General features: G+C 41.8%; 1 protein-coding gene across 2 annotated transcripts in view; it reads right to left on the bottom strand.

The window, feature by feature from the left end:
* The window catches only part of BCL11B (BCL11 transcription factor B), a 96,147-nt gene that overhangs the window by 34,427 nt on the left and 42,321 nt on the right, over positions 1 to 19,399 (bottom strand). For both annotated transcript variants that reach the window (XM_051622107.1, XM_051622106.1), the window contains exon 3: positions 18,846 to 19,061. In XM_051622107.1, the coding sequence (XP_051478067.1) occupies positions 18,846 to 19,061 (216 nt within the window). The remainder of the gene's footprint in view (positions 1 to 18,845; positions 19,062 to 19,399) is intronic.

Here is a 19,399-nt window from a genome sequence, read left to right on the forward strand (position 1 = left end):
AAGGAACTGTAAAATGTACTTCTACAATTCCTTGAATTACAGAAACCAGTTTAAAAGCTTGGACAACTTGGAAACATGAGCTAGCATCAACTTCTTTTTTACTTTTTCTGTTAACTCTGTGAAGGATAGTTTGTACCCTCTAGCAAGAAACCTTTATTATACTCCCTAGGGAAGAAACATCAGCTTGCTGAAGTCACTCGTTCTCTTATGGCTGAATTGTCCCTCCCTTCTTCAAGGTGAAGAGAAAGGGTAATATCACCATAATGCACTATCGAGATCTCAACTATTTCAAGAGACTCCAAACCAGTCTCTCAGGGCTGGTAGCAAGCTGCATTGCCTGAGGGAGGGCAGTGATAAAGTCTAGAGACTTCTCCAGGGCTGACAACTCTATCACTGCAGTCAGATGTAATTACGGATTGCAGCAGCAAGCAGGAAAGGGGATTGACCATGACCAAGAGAGTAAAAAGGCCTGGGAGAAAGGAGACCAAACATCAGTAATGCAAAGTCAATGCCTAGATTGCTAAATCTATGCATTACACAAAGGACCTTCTTTGGCAACCGTTCCTCCAGATGACTAACGTTTGCTCATGCTGACTTCAACAAAAATTAAGTGCCTGAGAAACTGCTACCTAGGTGAGGAAGGGTATGTCTACACCGTATCTGGCAGGCTGACAAAGGCTCACCCTGCCTGCACTCCAAGCTGGCCAGACACAAGCCAGCACCAATGCAGAGGACATGTAGCTGCGGTTAGTACAACCCCGAACCCGAGCGAACAAGCCCTGCAGAGAAACGGGGCTGGGGCTCCATATCCTTGCTCACACAGCTGTGCGGCTTCCGGTGCAGGGCTGGCTTCTGTCCAGTTGGCTTGGAGCATGGGCAGAACAAGCTCGTGTCTGCTTGCAAAATACCATGCACACCTTCCTTCACACAGCTCTGACTTTTGCCTAAGAGGTTGAAGAAATTCCACATAAAGCAGCCCTTCTGGATTCTTGGCTTCTTCAAAACCTAGAGATTCACACACTAGAGCCTACAATGGTTTGTTTTCCTAGTGGGCTCCAGGTATCAAGTACTTAATCTCAACAAGATAAAATTATTTGTACTTAAATATTTCGAGTCCCCTCTTTTATTTTGCCTGGTCTCAGTTACAGCACGAGTAAAAAGCTTAGCAGATGCCATGATTTGACCATAAATGCTTTGGTATCTCCATGAATATGCTTTAGCCCTCCTAAGTATGAATGAACTTCAAATGTACTTTTGTCATACATTTCAATTCTGACTACTTTGGGCCAAAACACTCTTATCTTCTACAAGATAACTTTATAACTGCTGACCTGGATTATAGGCCTAATCCAAATCCAAAGCAAATCACTTTCAACCATACATGCCTGTTGTTCACGTAGCAACGTGACCAGACCAGATTTCTAGAGACTGGAAACTTACTAACCAAGTCTGTGCCCAAGCCCTTATTTATTTTTTTCCTGCCTGTAAAATGATCATACTTACATGTGAGGGCTGATTAGAAAAAAAAACACAAAGATGAACCACACTACAAAATCTCAGGCAAGTTGCAGCATTTTTAAGGATTATTATGCTATTTATAAACCACTTAAAGACTGCACCATGGAGAGCAGAGGAGTCAAGAAACGCTACACTCTGACCCTTACAGCTTAAATTCTTAGGAATCTACACGTTAACATGATGGCCACTGTTCATAAGTAGCAAACCTGAGCACCGCACCTTGGTGCTTTCCGATCAAACCAGATAGCTACGCCCATTGCCAAAAATAATGACTAATGAAATTACTAAGAGGGATGGGTAACTGAAAAGCAGAGGCTGCAAGAGTGACACAATACTGTGAAGTATTAATTCTGTCAGAGAGTCTGGCACTGTTTGAGTATTTTATATCCTCTTCTCCTTGGGAACACAATGCCAACCCAGTCCGGTCATTTTATTATATAGGAGAGGGGAACTCCTCCTTGCAGCAGGAACCTCATTGCTGCAAAGTAAAAAGTAAAGTCATCCAGAGGTACACCAAAATGTTAAAGAAAGTCTGTGTATCAAAGTGGGACTCAGAAACGCAGCAAATGGCAACTGAACCACAATCTTCTCATACTACTTACAATTGACAGACGTAAGAGGAAGAACCGAGATAGTAGCATGGAAGTGGCAAAAATTAGTGGACTGTGCCAAACTTTCTCTCACTACTCTTGCCAAAATGCCCTATTTTCTCCTGAAATACAACTTAATGGCAGTCAGGGAGCAAGAAGCCTGATAGAATGCTCACTAAATCAAAAGCAATTGATTTTTCTGATAACTCCCATGGACTTTGTCTATGTCCTGCCCTAAAAGAGTTCATTTGTTCCCTTGCTATTTGATCATATTTCTTCCTAGAGTGGATCTTCAAGGGCTAAGTTTCTCTGAACATAAAGTCTATTAATAATAATTCCATTTAGATTCTTGCTCTGCTTCCTTTATCTACATACCTGTTTGTCTGAGCTTAAACCTCGCATTTTATTAGTCACTCCACATCCCCACTACAGAGACACACTGAGGGCAAAGGGAGTTGGCCACGTACACAATGGACTGTGAAGTGGGGGCAGCAGCAAGAAACCCCAACTCCACTGGCTTCCCAGTTCAGTATTTGAGCTGCAAAACTATCCTTGCTGTAATTACTTATATTTTATAGTTCATTGTTTGCTCACTCTTCAAACAAGAAGTGCTCTGGGCTCCTTGGGATAAAAGGTTCTAGCTAAATACATACTGTTGTTTTTGTTGTTATCATTATGAAGATTATTCAGAAATAGAAGTGTCAAGAATGAGTTCTGCTGAGGCTTGTGTATCTTCCAGGCACCTATCCATGCTGTTGTATAGTATTAAGGTCTGAACAGGGCAAACCTTGTACCCAGTCAGTGCTGTGTTTAAGTGGCCTGCCAATTCCAGCTAATCACAAAGTTATTTACTTCCAGTTTATTAGGCCGAAACTGCCACTAGCTGTTGGCAGCCTCTAATATTTACACCTTACTTTCCTGGGGTCTCTTCAAGCACTGCTGTAATAAAAAAGCCATTTCTTCCAGGTTTAGATGCAAGAATTAACACACAGAGCACCATGAAAGGCCAAGCCAAATTCTGATCTCAGTTACAAATGTGCAACCCCATTGATTTCCAATGGCTTAATTTGCAATGGTCTTGAGCTGCTGTACCTGAGAGCACAATTTGATCCACCGTTTTCACAGAGAGGACTAACAGCAGTGCCTTTTATACACTTGTGAGTATTTTAAACACAGTAACAGTTTGACAAACCTCAATCACCATCAGTGGCTCTCAATTTCATTTCCATCATGTTCAAAAAACCCAGGACAAGCATTTTTCCTCAAAAATTAGCCTGAATTATTCTCATGAAATTTACATACCTCTGTGGCTTTTTATTATTTTAGTATTTGAGCAGAAACTTTTACATCTTTATCCTCCTAGTACTCCTACCAGGTAGTAAAGAGTTGGAATTCATTACTGAATTGGTGGGAGACTTTCTGTGGAGAAATGAGGGGACTTTTCCAAGATCACAAGGAAAATTCAACAGAGAATCAAGGCTTGGATTTAGATTTCCCAAACTGTAGGGAATAGGACATAAGATACAATAAACTCCTTATCATTGGATAGCAGTAAAAGCATACAGAAAATTCTCAAACCTACTCACAATTTCTTTCAATCTGGATTTTCCTTTTAGCCAGATACAAGGTCCTTTCATGGATATCGTTGGGGACCTCTGGACAGGAATACTTTATTTTCTCCCAGCTGTAAAGAGAGCCTGTTGTTGGTCTCCCAAAGCTGCCTATTCCAAGGAAGGCTCCCCATGCGGTGTTCTCCTTTGATTTTAGATGCATGATTAAAACTCACAGCCATGCCCTCGATTGTGTAAGGCTGACAGAATATCTGCCTGTGCAGAGCAAACATGAGATTCCTGATGCTGAGCCTCTGATGTGCATTGAGCTATGTGCCCCACATTAAGTTCCTAATCCCTTTACACCTTTCTGCTGCCAACACGAAGGAGTTCCACAATTTGCTCAGGGCCAGGCACACCTTTATTCATATGAAAACCTGCTAAGAAGCAGCCAGAGCAAACCAATACTGACTCATTGCACATGTGTACTTGCTCAAGTGGCCACTTCCAGAAACAATAAAATACTTTGGACAAGCCCTGTCCTGCAAAAATTACACATTCACAGCTCATTCATCAGGCTGGGTTCATAGCAATGAAGAAAGCCACCATGTTACAAAGGATAGCTTTCTTTACACATTTTCTCAAGGATGTTTTCTCCTACCCCACAAAAGGATGTAGAAACAACTAGCCAGGAGACTACACCAAGAGAAACAGCAACATATTTTGCTGACTGCACTCTAAGCTGATTTTCATTTGCCTCCATTTGTTCTCCACCTTGACTTCAGTCTTGGCTCTCCTCCATAGAAATGAAGTTTACCACGCACTACAGGCTGACCAGTAATAATATCAGCCACATGATTACCTCACCGGCTTAATTTAGGGTAGTTGTGTTTGCATCAACTACATCTCTTCCCTACAATAAAATAATCACAAAATCACAGAAATCTAAGAAGAGAGTGAAGAGATAAAGAGAAGTAAAGGAAAACAAAAAAGCAGGGTTTGTTTTTTAATAAGTTGAAAGTATGACTTGATAAGGACTTTCTTTTGGTTCACTTTCAGATTTCCAGTCACTTTGCGAGGTGTATCAGTTGGGAACTGTTGACACTATAGTACAGATCAGGAAAAATCACAAGAAACAGATTACACAGCCAGGTTTTATCCCAGTAAAATGTAGTTACTTTAACTGAGGAAGTCTCATTGCTTAGTTCTGTAGCATCTATGAAACAAAACCCAAGGATTTCAAGAAATAATTATCTTTTAAATAAATGTTATTATAGATAAATTCCAAATAGAAAAGCCAGCTAAATGTAAAACAAGTCTCTCCTCTGTTCTCATCTGTCTGCTGTATGTAGAGTCTTATTCAGGTAACAGGGGAACAGAAGGCCCCACTGGAAGTACTTTGCTGTAATTTTGACATGACAACAGTACCTTTCCGTCTCTGTGACCCCAAGTCCCTTCCCTGTCCTTTTTATCATCCATGTCCCCTCCTCCCTCTCTTTCCCTCTCTCTCCTGCCATACACACATCCCAAGTCAGCCTGATTTATAGACAGCAAGGAAGATTTGTGCTTGTCTTTACATTTCTGTCTTCCACTTGCGGAATAGTTTTCTAGTAATAGACATTACCTGAATAGATATTTAACAAAAAATAAAAATGCAGAGGCTATTTAAAAAAAAAAAAAAAGTGACTAAATCTGTTAAGCTATTTTTTTCGTTTGTTCACGGTAACACTGGCAAACATTTTTGAAGTACAGGAAATATTTTAAAAAGCAAACACTCTGTGTTTTGGAAACAGTGACAATCCTACTGCCATTATCAGAAATGCCTGTCCTTGGCCAAAAGTTCTCCTCCTTCACTCTGACACACACTGGCTGCTCCTAACCTGCTGTTCCACAGGGCCCCATGGGGAAGGGGCACTCCAATGGCCCAGAGAGCACTGCTTGTGAAAGGACTGTCAAGCACCACACATTAACAAACTGGAGAGCCCAAGCAAAAAGATCCTGTTGGTACCTGTTTTTATCTAAAAAGCTGTTGCACTTATTGCATGCAGGTGTACATCATAGTTAGCTGGACAGCACAAAACCTGAGCTTGTCCCCAGGCAGTCCTCTTACTGTCTGCTCTACACAGATCTGCAGGAACTGAAGCTACCAAACTCTGAAAAGCATTTAGGCAGAAATGCCTGAGCCCCTAGCCAGTCCATTAATAGAAAAGAGAACAGTATCAGCTTCATTTGTTGCTTTTTTTAATTGCTTGAATTAATTTTAGAATCAGCACTGCACATGCAACAGCAATGGGAGCTGTATTTACCTACCCTTTGACAACACACCAACACTACCCCAAGTAAAAACGGAAACACAAAGTCCTGCTTGCAATCAACTCACAGTGCATTCTCCTGAACTGGAGTCTGTCAAATACTTATGACGCTTTAAGAATAACACTGTTTTCTGAATATGTATTTCACAAGCAGAAAAAAACCAAACTACCTGGGATACATTATTTGTTAACTGTTCACTCAGTTTGTGATAGGTGTGTGACTCTGAACTGTATTTGGCATCTAACATCTCTCTTTTGATAGACAGCGGTATCTCGGCAGCTTGCTTTCTGAGTCAGTGCAGACAAGGAATGGACAGCACACGTTCATCAAACTAACATCTGCTTTCAATTCTCATTTATAGATGTGGAATACTTTCAACTGGACATTAATCATTCTCTACAGCAGCAATTAGATACTTGAGACAGATCAGAACAAATCAAATTAGCCTTATTTATTAAACAAAAAATCCTAGGGAGTAAATACAAAAGACACCAGAACATCCTGTGTGCAGCAACATAAAAAGAAAATTAAGATAGTGATACACAGGATTCTAAAAGCTTTCAGGTGCTATTTTCAAAGCCCCAACTGTAACTAAATAGCAGAGGGCTCTACTGCAGAATGCTTCGTGGATTATTATAGCAATAAGGTATAATTGAAATGATTAATGTGAATGTAATGTTTCCCTTCCAAAAATTCCAGGAATGCAAAAATTACTCTCATCTGCACTGCAAGACTCATGTTTTTAATGCTGGAACTTCATTTTCACTCAAGAGGAATTCAAGCTCAGGGAAATGTTACCACAGAAATCCTCATTTAATCGACAAAGGAAAATGTTGTTCTCTTTTGCTGCCGTTAAACAAAGCCTAAGAATCTCATCTTTGGAGAGTCTGTCTTGGTTGAGCTTCACATAAAGGACATCCTGCACATGAGGAGAGAAAATGCTCTCCCCATGGGATCAAGCTGATCACCCTGATCAGATTCTCCAGACTAGCTCAAACCAAGCAGGGCAGCTTCCTCTGAGCTTTCCCAGCTTACTGTGGCAGCTTTCAGAAAGCAAGGTGGGGGACACTGCCATAATTGCACAGAAATTAGTAGCAAAACATCACCAGACAAATCTGGACTGGTCGTGGGGAAGGTGCACAGCTATCCACCAAACACCTGGTACTCACTTTCTCTATCTTTCTTTCAATTGCATTTTCAAAAAACTGCTTTTATGATTTAATGAGGAAACAATACAATGTGTTTGCTACAGAAAACTGGCAGTGTCTAAGTGAAGAAGAGCTCTCACCATCTAGATTGCATGTATCAACAGCATTTCAGAGGTTTTTTTAAGGGGACAGCTAATTATTAAGAAGATGAGAAGTTTCACAAAAGAATATGCCTGAAAATGACAAATAGGGTTTGGCCATCCACACACAAAATTATCATTGTCTACCTGTGCTATAGATCATGAGGTCAATCATCTGCTCCCATCCAGAAAGCTCCATTCCACACCAGGCTGCTTTGGCTTCTGGAAATCACTAGGGTTGGATAAGCAGGTCCAGAGGAAGCGTGCTTCTGCTGCATGTCATGAAAAAATGTGCTGCTTTATCGCCTCTCCTCTCAGCACCTATTCAGGGTGTCCACATGTAGGATGGAGGCTTGCATGGGAAGGAGGAAGACACTTTTTACAGGGAACCCATCAGACCTCTTCTCCTCTTCCTTCTCCTTCCTATATCCACAGCCTCCCCATGCTGATTCTTCCCTCTCCCTTACCCAGCTCTGCATACACCTGACCCTAATAACAGCAGAGATACCATCTGGGGTTAGCTCATTACATGTTTATTACTCTTTTGTTTATTTCTTCATAAATATAAACTGTTGTTACCTGTCCAAGCCTGTGCATCTAGCCCAGTTCTGGTGAGCCTTAAAAGCCTCAAATTGAAAATAGCCTAAAGATGTGAAGAATCACAGCCGGCATCGCAAACCCAAAAGGCAGCCAGTTAACCGAGGTATGGGGAGAGAACCATTGCAACATGCAGCATGTAGGGATGGTTTTACAGTTCAGATTTCCTGGCTCGGAGGTACTGTGTTAGCTAGTTAGATGTGGTTATAAATAGAAGCGTCTGCTGACATTAATCACAATAATTTGGCGATGTGGTTACTGAAGTGAAATTATGAAAGGGACAGGTACCTTGCATAGCTAAGCCCAGTTTATTGTTGGCCAGATCATTTACTAGCCAGGGAAAAGAACCTTTCCGCCATGTTCTGTGATCTCATGCAAACAGGAATCTGAGCAATAAAGGGAGGAAGGGGCCTTGTTTTTTTTTTATTTGATTTGATTTTTCATTTGCAACTATAAGAAATATTAATCTGCTCCTTCGTTTAATTTCATCTGTACCACTGGCCAAGAGAAATGCACTAATTTATAAGTTGAAGCAAGCCTTGAGATAATGTCACCCACCATTCATCCAAATTTGTCACTAGCATCCCATTAAAGCCATAATTATTTTTTAATTAAAACTAAGGAAGCTGGCATGCGTGTGCCTACTTTATACATCTGTTATGGGTTAAAATAGCTTTTAAAAAATGTTTTTTTAGACCGCAGTCTTTTGTGGCCGCGGCCTATGCCAAAGAAAACGCAAACTTGCTTATTTTCTCCATGGGGCGCAACACTGCCTATGTGTGCCTGAACAGATTCGACTGGCCGTGAAAAGAATTCTAAATAAAACACAAACATGGAATTTGGCAACGCCACAGAAGCGAGCTTAAGACTAATTCCAGCATGCGGACGGCTCTCACACAGCAAGTCTGGCTCCACTATAAATGAAACCAGGCTCTGTAAAATCGCCAGTAAAGTTTGAGTTAGGATTTAAAGAGACAGCACTCTTATTCCAAGGTTTAAAGGGGGAAAAAAAAACACACAGGAGTGCGCGCACACACATACCCCAGCTTATTAAGGAAATGCATGCTGGCCCAATAAGTCTGTACATTGCAAGCTGTGTTTACTTTCAGCAGTCAATTCCTTTTAAGAAAATGTGAAGTTATAAAAAAAAAAAATAAAAATCCACAAAAACCCAGCAAATTCACTTTGGACCTGATTTTTAGGAAAAAAATGCTGTGATTATTAGTGCAGGGATCACTGGCAGTGACAGCAAAGAATGAAGGACCTACCTGATAGTAAAACTGAAATGAGATATTAAGGAAAGAAGTATGAATGTTTGGGGCAGAGCAGGAGAAGGGAAAGGTGTGGATGGGAAGATACTCCATGGCCAGGGTGGCCACGGACAAAGCAGCCTGTTCCCATCAGACAGCCCAGCAAGCAGGATGGTGACTCACTGGGACTTGCTGGAAGGCAGCTACATGCAATACAGCCCTGTGCTGTCATGGAGGGGAGGGCAATGAAATCCCCTGGTTAATACCTCCCAGCAGTCCCAGACAGCCCCAGAGATCAGAGACATCTACGAAGAAAGAGTGAGGAGACGGTGAGAAACAGCATTCACTCCTCTTTACCTATTAAGGAGAAACAAATTTAAGAAATCTCAGTTTATAATCACAAGAAACAACCTGGCAAACTTAGCAGGAAAGGGCAAGAAGCAAATTATTTAAGGCAGTGATGGTACTGTCTCCACACACTCTTGCTCTCTCTTACAGCTCTGGATAAGACCAGGCCACAGAATTAAAATTATACCTCAAGTGCCCAACTCAAACCCTGGCAGCTGGGTGTTTCCTAGGAAAGGGAAGAGCAGAAGGGAAGATCTGCTGGCCAGAGCACTCTAAACATGGGAAGAACTCAGACATTTCTAGCAACACTGCAGCTTTCACACCACTCCTCGTGGAGAACACACAGAAGAATGAAGGAAAATGGGAGAGAGTTTACAGCAATTTCACAGGATTATTTTACAACTATTCTATGTGTATACTGATAATGACATTGAAGTGTTTGGCTTCAAAAGGCTACAGAGATTTTACAATTCTACCTCGAATTCACAATGGAGGCATTAGTTCAGTTTAAGGAGTAACGAGAATAATTAAAGAGCATCTTTTAAAAATTCTTATTATATTTTATAAGGTTTTGCAGAAAGGTAAAGTTACTCACTAATCTTGTTCTAACCATAGCCAAAACCACAATGATTCTATTCCCAGTTTAATCATCAGTTCACACATTTTCATGAAGGATTTGGATTAATCAATGTGTAAACACTCAGATCTAATTTTTGGACAAACTTAGCATTATAAGCCTGACTGTAAAATAATAAACGAACTTACTTTCTCCCTGTTCAACCAGAGAACAGGAGAAAACAACACAAATTTCTGTTAGAAGATGCAAAGTGAAAAAAATAGTTTCCCCACAGACAAAGGGTGCTGAGATCTTAAAAGGTTCCATGCATGATTTTTTTTCACCCTGATCACCATGGAGAGTTTTTATACAGTATGTATTCCCCAATAACACTCTGATTCTTACTTAAATCCCTGTACATCCCTGAATTCCATAGAAAATGTTCACAGCTGACATAACAGTACCACACTGTTATGAAGACAGGAAACTGAAGTAAGAAAACACCTTGTAGAAAGATGCTCAGCTAAGCATCCCTAGGCAGTCCCTAACCCATCCCTCAGTGGACTTTTGGCATGGTACAGTACGTCCTGGAAGCACCACGCTTGTCACGCAGCCATTGAAGAGACTAAGGATCAGGTTTAGATCTGGGTCTCACACGAAGTAATCTAGGTCAATACAGAACATGTAAGGAGACAATCTGACACGAAAAAAGGATAGGATGCTCCCCTCACATTGCCAGGGGATGTGCTGAAAATAATGCATTTACAGTTGGTTCCAAACAGCCAAGTGATGTTTAAGCAAGTATAGAACCCACAGGTATGTTGTGCAAACTGGCCTCTCTCTAACCAGAAATTGTTTATGTTAATAGCAAAGACAATAATTTAGAAAGCACCGTTTCATGGCGTGATTCGAGCACCAGTGTCTCACCACCACATTGCTTACTGCCTGCATTAACCTCATTCCAGAAGTCCCAGGACCTCTGACTCTTATAGCTGAATTCATAAAAAATGTAAACCCTCGCTCTGTGGGATTTTTGCCTGCTTCCTTCCAACTGCGTGTTTTACTGACTCATTGAACCTCGCTTCCCAAGCTTGTGCTTTGGGGCAGATTGCATTAGCTGAAACAGGGACCCATGGAAATTGTTTGATTAAGAAAAAAATGAGGGAAATAAAGATGGCAAAGGCACGTGCCACACTCTAACCTACCAAATTTCTGTATATACTGCAAAAATGCTTGGAAAGGCCTGTCCAAAAGAAAGCAAACAGCATGAAAACGTATGTTGCTAACAGCCGCTCAGCTGTTTACTGTTCATCAGAAAGAAAGACCAACATGCAGCACACAGGGGTTCCGTGGGGCACACACGAGGTGCATCAGCATGGCTTCTTTGACTCAAATACTTTTCTGAACATAAAGCGTCCCATCTGAGCACAGAACTCTTCCTTTCATCTATTTTTATGAAGCACTCAGAAAAAAAGAACCCAGCTCCTCTGAGTTAGGCAGCTCTTGAGGGAAAAATGGGTTAATATTTTTGCAGTTCTCTGGTATAAACTTGAGCCACCCCAGGAATATGAGATCCCATTCCTCTAGTAAAATAAATTAAAGCAGTATCTCTACAAAATGTACAATGCCTCACTGTTGCATCCACATTTCCAGCTCTAGCTTGTGAACTAAAAAATAGTTCTCATCACAACTACCTACACCATACACCATGGCTCACCCTACTTCCTTTGATGCTAAGCGTTGTATTTGTGCACAAGAGATTCATATCTGTTCTCACAGACTGAACAGCCCAACTCACTTCCTGGCTCAGACACACAAACACATCCGCACATATCTGACAGAAAGCGAGAAGAAAAGTGATGACAAAAAGCTACTGCTGAAGGGGCAGGAGAAAACTCCATCCTGAATATGCCAGGTGAGGTTGTACAAGTGAACTGTTTAGCATATGCTATGTACAAATGAATGGTAATTTACTGAGAGAAAGAAAGAATAATTACAAACATTTATGCCTCATGCATGTGTATAAAAAAAACACAACCAACAAACAGCTCTTAGAAAGCTGGTGCATTGCCCAACCAAAAGGCAAGGCACCTGACAAACACTACCCTTAATTTTGTTGCTTTGTAGGTGATTGCTTCCTTCCTTCCCTTCCTGCAGTTGATTTCTTCTCTTTTTAGGAAGTGTTCACCAAAAGGCATTCAACTCCCTGAAAAGGGTGGGAAGGAGGTGGCAGCATGGAGAGGGTGGTCCTATCCCGCGAACCATTCCTGGTGGTTACTCTGCTTCAGAAGCATGAAATCCATTCCTATCCCTTTGCTGAATACAAACATGCACCATGCTGCAACTTTAAAAATAGGTCTGCTCCTCCTTTGGACAACCAAGGTGTGTCTGGACACAATGGCTGCTGAAAGCTAAGGGGTGCTCAAAGCTTGCCTACTGTGCCACACTAAAGCAGTCTTTATGCTGTCGTCTTCTGGAAAATATTGCACAAGCGTCAAGGAAAAAGAAGATTCTGTGATTTGTTTGGGTCTTCTGTCAGAGCTGCAGGCACCTTGCCATCAGTGGTGCCTCTTTGTAACCAAGCTACTCTCTCACTTCCAAACTACTGATACTCCCAAATATTTAATGAATCAAGGGGTGGGGGGAAAGGGAGTTACTACTAATGGGAACAAGGCACATGGAAGGAGCCCTGTAGAAAAAAAAGGCCCAGTCAGTGAGACAGAACAGAAATGTCCTTCCTTTGCTTTCCCATAACCTCCCCTTTTTCCTAATCTCCCACCTGATACCACCAAAGCTTGTTTATGCTTTAACAAAGACAGATCACTTGCTGCGAAGTCCCTGATGCGTACACTATATACTCTGAAGTCACCTACTCCTAACCCAGCCATCACTCAGCAAACTCTAAAAGGAAATAAATTTGTTCCTTCCAATAAGCAAATTATAAAATCACCTTCATCCATCTTGTTCCTATATTTTTAAATTTCATTGTGGCCAGAGAACTGCTGGCTGGGAATTACCCTTCCCCCACTCGCACATACACCCTTTAAAAATGCAAAATCTAGCCCTCTATTTCAGTATTTCTGATGTCAGTGACCAGTGTCAGCTCTCCCCATACAGTAACTGCTTTAAAGCGCTGCATACAGCACTGCATTAAAAATTAATTACACATGCTATTTTATTGATAGTGCATAATGTAATGAGCACCAGCTGTGCTAAACATCCAAACTCCTTTTTAAGACAGCTATAAAAAAAGAAAGAAACTGCACTTCCAAATGCTTCTCCTGTCAGAGGAGAAAAACAGCAACATCTTGGATGGATTTGAAACAGGATTCTTTGATTTAGCTCTCCATTTGGAGCGTTTGAAGAGTTCAGACTCTCGGGCTCAGCATAGTGGTATGTGATCGAGTTAACTCTCTCAATGTTGGAACCATTGTCTTTACCACAGGATACGTTGCCTTGAACCCTTTTGTCCTAAGACTACCAGATTCAGTTCCACCCATTAATATTGCAATTAAGGGCTTTTCTCTTTTCCTGGGATGTCTGGAAATGGCATGCATCCCCTTTAAATATTGCTATTGCTCCTGCTGGTTCCTAACTTGACATAATAAGGGCTTACAAAGTTATAGTGATCGGGTGTCTGTCTAGAACAAAGCTTCAGCCACGCTCAAACTGCCAGTGTCACTGCCCCATGCAGCACCCTAATTTTAGCTGCCTCTTTGCCATCTCTTCACTGCCTCTTGACAAATACACCATTCAGTTAAAAAAATAAATTTGTGATTAGATCCATCTATTTTGAGTTTGGATCTGATTTTAGTATCTGGTGAGACAGCTGCCTAGACAGACAGGTCACATATGATTTTAATACTTAGATAGACAGATGAATACATAGACTGATAGACAGATGAAAAGATGGATGCATACACTCAGACTGATGCATTACCGTTCCTAGTATATACATCTCTCACACATCCCTGCACTCTCTAAGTACTGTCCACAGAGTCAACTCTACTATAGCATGCATTAAATATTTCACTGCAATAAATAAATACATATCACCTCAACCAACAGGAACATCTCTCCTGAATGTTAGCCAGCACTTTATGCAAACCTCTTCTTTATGCAGCAAAACGAAAACATACATTTACAAAGGGTCTCGAGGAAACTATAAGTCTTTGCCCTCAGACACATATACCAAATTCCTCTTTCTCCTTGCAAAAAAAGCTCCTAGAGCTGATCAGAAATGGATTTTTTTACTCTTTTCTTTTTTTTTTTTTTTTTTTTTTTGAGATTCCACTCAACCAAAAATGAAGAGTATCAACCATCATCCTGGGACTTGATGAGCTAGGAGGTTTTTGCTGGATGAGTGTGTGTTCTCCACGATTACTGTTTTGTTTTCCATTGATCCTCCTGTGTTAATGAAACCTAGTCTAGAGTGAACAAAAGCTTGCTTCTTGTTCTAGTAAGAAATGTGCCGACTGCATACCATATCATTAACATAAAAGTTTTTTAAATAATACTGCTTTCTAGACAGACTGCATTAATTGCATCAAGCTTTTTCTAGCAGGGTGGTCTCATCTAGCTCTTCTTATTGGCTGACTCGAGTTATAAAACCAATACAAAATGAATATGGTGATATAATTGAAAGAGATAAAAGTATTCTTTTAAAACCTATTATTTTCTTACCGGTACTTCTTTTACCTTTACTGTCTCCTTAACCTTTGCCAAGAAAACACCAGACTAGTTAAATGATTCCGTAAGTAAAATTTCAGTAGCCAAGTCAATTGCTATTAACTTTACAAGATGCCTGTGTGATTTTCAAAATGTCCTAATGACTCATACAGCTGATTCCTTGAATTAACAGGAGCTTGCTCCACTCTTCTGAGCTATGGCCCCATGCCTTCCCCTATTTTACACCTTCAACTTCACAGCCCTGTCCATTAATCACTGCTGTCCATGCCCACTTGCTGTTTTTATATGTGCAACTCAGAATCATAATTGCTTTCCACCTCCTTCCATCCTACATGTGGAAAGGAAGCAGTTTCACTGGTTAGCTGAAGTGTATAGGACAGATTTAATTATCTTTACGGAGGTGTATAAAAACCTCACTTGTGGGCCCAGGTCCAAGGATTTTGGATCAGGTATACATTTGAATGCAGGAGCAGGGGATAAATTATTATCTGTGCCATTACAATCCCCTTTGTCTTATGTCGACTATAATTCCATTTCTGGGGCTTGTGCACTGCAGGATATTCAGGACAGGGACGTTTTTCTTTTGAGAGTACACTGTAAAGTGCCATGCACTTTTGCGCTGAGATTTTCAAAGCTCATTTCTCGTTAACTTTAATGGGAATTGGGCATCCAAATCTCTTAGGCAGCTTTGACAATTTAAGCCTTAATGTACAATATTAATAAATCAACATCATAAAAAGAGCCTTATGAAGATGTATTGTGAAAAAATAGCCTCACAAAAAGCACTGCAGTGTATGTGTGGATATATACAGGCATATACTTTTCTTTACATAATTATGTCTCTCAACAATCATTTGCATGTCTCTGTTATGCAAAAAAAAAACATAACAAACCTGTGTGTGTTTTACAGTTACTCTGAGCAGTTGCAATTTGTTGAAATGAAATGAAAAGCAGGCTCAAAAAGCACCCTAATCTGGCAAGGGGTAAAGCAAAATGAATGCTTTGCCTATTTATATTTTAGATCCAAGCTATACAACCCTGTGAATTTCATGACTCTATTCCAACTTCTAATTAAATAGGCACTAAAAACATTTAAACAGGAGAACCCAATTCAACAGACAGAAGCCTCTGAGGCAAATAAATAAATAAATAAATAAACTGAGAAAGAGAGCTTGCTCCAGTGGTAGATATTCTTTTAAATCACATGGAAAAACATAGACTTTTACTCACAAATTCCTCATCCTGTGGTGCTCTGGACACAAAGAATTGAACAAAGAGGACCACAACCAGCACTGGACAAGTGACACAGTGAATACCCGAGGAGACTTCTCCGCATCATTTACTGTGATTGAAACTATCATCAACAGCACATTTTCTAAAGATCGAAAACAGCTCTGGATGAGGCAACACAACTTCCCCTGTGCATGACTGAATGCTACTCAGCATTCCAGGCAATCGCTCTTATCTAAGTTGCAGATTTCCAAATGTAGCTTTTACATGCACACACCCCAAACCCCACTGCCAGCCAGAAGTTTAGATTCTCCAACACGAAACTGCTGGGGCTTTCGCAGGCCTCATTTGTAAGTGCTCAGCAGAGATTTGGGAGTACCTGCAACTTCAAGCCTTCAGATTCAAAACCTGCTTAAGAACATCACAGAAAAACTCTAGGTCCTGAATTAAATGAATGCCAAAAAACAGGAAAGGTATGAAATTATGAAGGAGGAAGAGAGGAGGGAACTGCTGATGGCTTTTGTTCAAAGAAGGAAACAATTCTTCAGCAGCAAGAACAGAGCTGACGGAATAAAAGGCTAATCAAGTCAGAGAGAAAAGCAGATCTCTAAAGCAGGAGAAAGTGACTGCTGTAAATGTCTATATTAAAGAAGAGGGCATAATGCAAGGATCATTGCTAAATTATTAGTCAATACAAAGAACTCACTTTTCTGAACTCACTTTTCCTTCATTTCCACAAAACATTTTGGGGGCTAAAAAGATCCCATAGTGCTTTCAACAGGGTTTAAACAACTTCCAGGCTCATACAGTGAATACCGTGGGAGCTAAGAAAGGGTTAAGTAGACATAATCTCTTTTTTCAAGGGAAGAAAATGTTTCTTTCAAATGGAACTTGACCAACTACTGTCATAAACATGCAGCATGCACTTTGATATAACCAATTCTCTAAGTGCCGCAGACTGCAGCAATAATGACAGGAAGCCATGATAACAAGTCTCTCTCTCCACAGACCTGGCATCGCTCTCCCAGCAAACAGGCAGTTCTGAAAACTCACAGAGCACAACTCTCGAAGTACGCAAAGTACAAAAACCTTGCCTTCCCACATTCTTTAATAAGTTATTCCTTCCTTCCTGTTCTATTTTTAGTTGTACTTTCTTCCCTCCCCACTAGCTGCTGGCATCAAGAAGCAACAGGAAACCTGGGCATCCAGTTCACTGTTACAACTACCTGCCTACCAAAGGCACCTGCGTGCATACTGCACCAGTGAAAAGATAGAACAGCAAAACATGAGACCAGTTCCAGTTCAGTTTACTGGTCACAGGGAGGAGAGAAGGGAGGAGGCAGGAGAGTTACCTGACTTTCTGATCCAGCTCTCACCACCATTCAGTAGAGCCTATCGCTACAACCCATCTCAGGCCAGTTGGTCAATCTGCTGAGACTGATGCAGCAGAGCCTGTTAAAACAGCATCCCACCCACACTGCATATGGCAGCTGGGATAGGAAATCTCACTAAATTGCCTGGATGCCCTGACTGCACCACATCACGCAACACATTGCTGAAAGCCCAGTGTCTGCACCCTAGCACAGGTGGCTGGATGCAGGCTGAGATGTCTGCCTTACCCAGGCGGCACACGAGCCCTCCTTGTGCGCACTGAGCTTCACTCAGGGTTAAAACAGGACCCTGAGAACTGCTCAAAGCCTCCTCCAAATAATATTTTATCACTGAAGACGAAAGGTTTCCAAGATGCAAATTTAAATTTCTTGCAAAACTTTGTGTCTTGCTTTATTACAACAATGAGATGTACAGGAACATTCTCATGAGATATAGTGTACTGCAGCCAGGTGGTACCACTGCTTGTGGAAAGAAAAAGCTGAGCACAGCAAAGTTTTGCCTGCTTCAGGAAGACATGAGGAGCCCTTTCCCAAAGGCTTTAATACTAACAGTGATTGCTGTCTCTCTAAATCCTCTGGTCCTCATGCATTACTTATCCAGCATCATTCTGGGAACTCCCTATTAAAACTCCACACATCAGCATGAATGATGGCTGCAGGTTTGGGCCCACCACAGTGAGACTACGTAAATGCGGATTTTGCCACAGCTGCATTTTCTTCTAAGTCCTCCCCATTTTCACCTCTCCAGCCTGCAGTTCACCATAGATCCAATCTTGCAACTAAGCCACATTTAGAAACACTGACTGATTTCAAAGAGATCACTGGGTCTGAAATGATGGGGTCTGGCAACAATATGTCCATGTCCTCTTTGGCTAGCTCGGTGCACCCTCATTTCCACATCACTTTCCCCTCCTCGTGGTGACAAAAGTCAGGCATCCAAAAGGAATAAAGGAAAAGAAAAGCTGACAGGCTAGAGGCAAGGGATCCATGGAAAGTTACCAAGAATCATTTTCTCAATGCAAGGAAGAAAACAGCATGGAGCACATACATCCTGCGTGAACATGGATGCCAAGGAGAGTCTTTAATATGAATGACTGGGGAGGGGAGGAAAAGAAAGAAGGATGGGAAAAAAAAACCTCAGATGTTAAATGTTATCCAATTAAGCTTAAAATAAACAGCCCAGAGAGATGAAATCTTGATACTGGGGTATCACATTCTGAGAGGAGTGTCAGACATTTGTTCACAATGTGGCACAAGCAGCCCAGCAGCGGCCACTGGTGACAGCTGAAGGTGGGCAGGCAGGAGGGGAAGGATGGGAAATGGAGAGAGTTGCAGGCCCTTTCCCACTCCCCATTCTCTTCCATGGTGGAGGGGGAAGGGGGAAGGGGAGGTGGGTGGTTTAGGGCATTTTCTCTGCCTTCCCCACACAACCCAGCATAGGCAGCTCTCCCACAGCAAAGGTGACATCACTTGGTAGCACTACTGACCTTCAGATAGCAACAAAAAAAAAAAAAGTTTCTATTACCTGACAACTGACAATGACATCCAAATGTGCCTGACGTCTCAGTCTGAATCTCAGTCTGAGTCCCGCCAACTGAGACTGCACGTGCACCACAGCAGGGCAGGCTAAGGCAGGGCGGGAGGGAGGCCAGTGCGCGGAGAGGTGACGTGATCACAGATGTGTGAGGGTGGGAGGAGGCAGCTATGGGAGCCCCCGGCAGGTTTGCAGGCCTGGACGGCCCTGGAGAAAAAACAATAGAAAAAACTGTCAGTTGGATCTAAGTTTGAAGGGAAAGAGGAGGCATCATCAGGGGAAACAGGCGAGGTGTGGGCTGGCTGCCTAACGCACAACACACTTGGTCTGAATCCCTCTCTGGGTCCAGCTGAGGCTGGTGGGCTCAAGCCGGGTGGGGGAAGAGCAAGAAGAGACCTGGGGGACCATGAACTGGGGCTTGGGGCCCATGAGGGGCACAAAGAGGGACAAAGCATTGGGGAGCAGCTGGCCCTGGAGTGGAGCAGAGCTGGAGGTGGCAGACATCACCACCAGCACTTGCTCAGGGCCCGAATCAAAAGGGGGAT

Source organism: Apus apus, chromosome 5 (assembly GCF_020740795.1).
Source record: "Apus apus isolate bApuApu2 chromosome 5, bApuApu2.pri.cur, whole genome shotgun sequence".
In the NCBI taxonomy this organism is placed as follows: Eukaryota; Metazoa; Chordata; class Aves; order Apodiformes; family Apodidae; genus Apus; species Apus apus.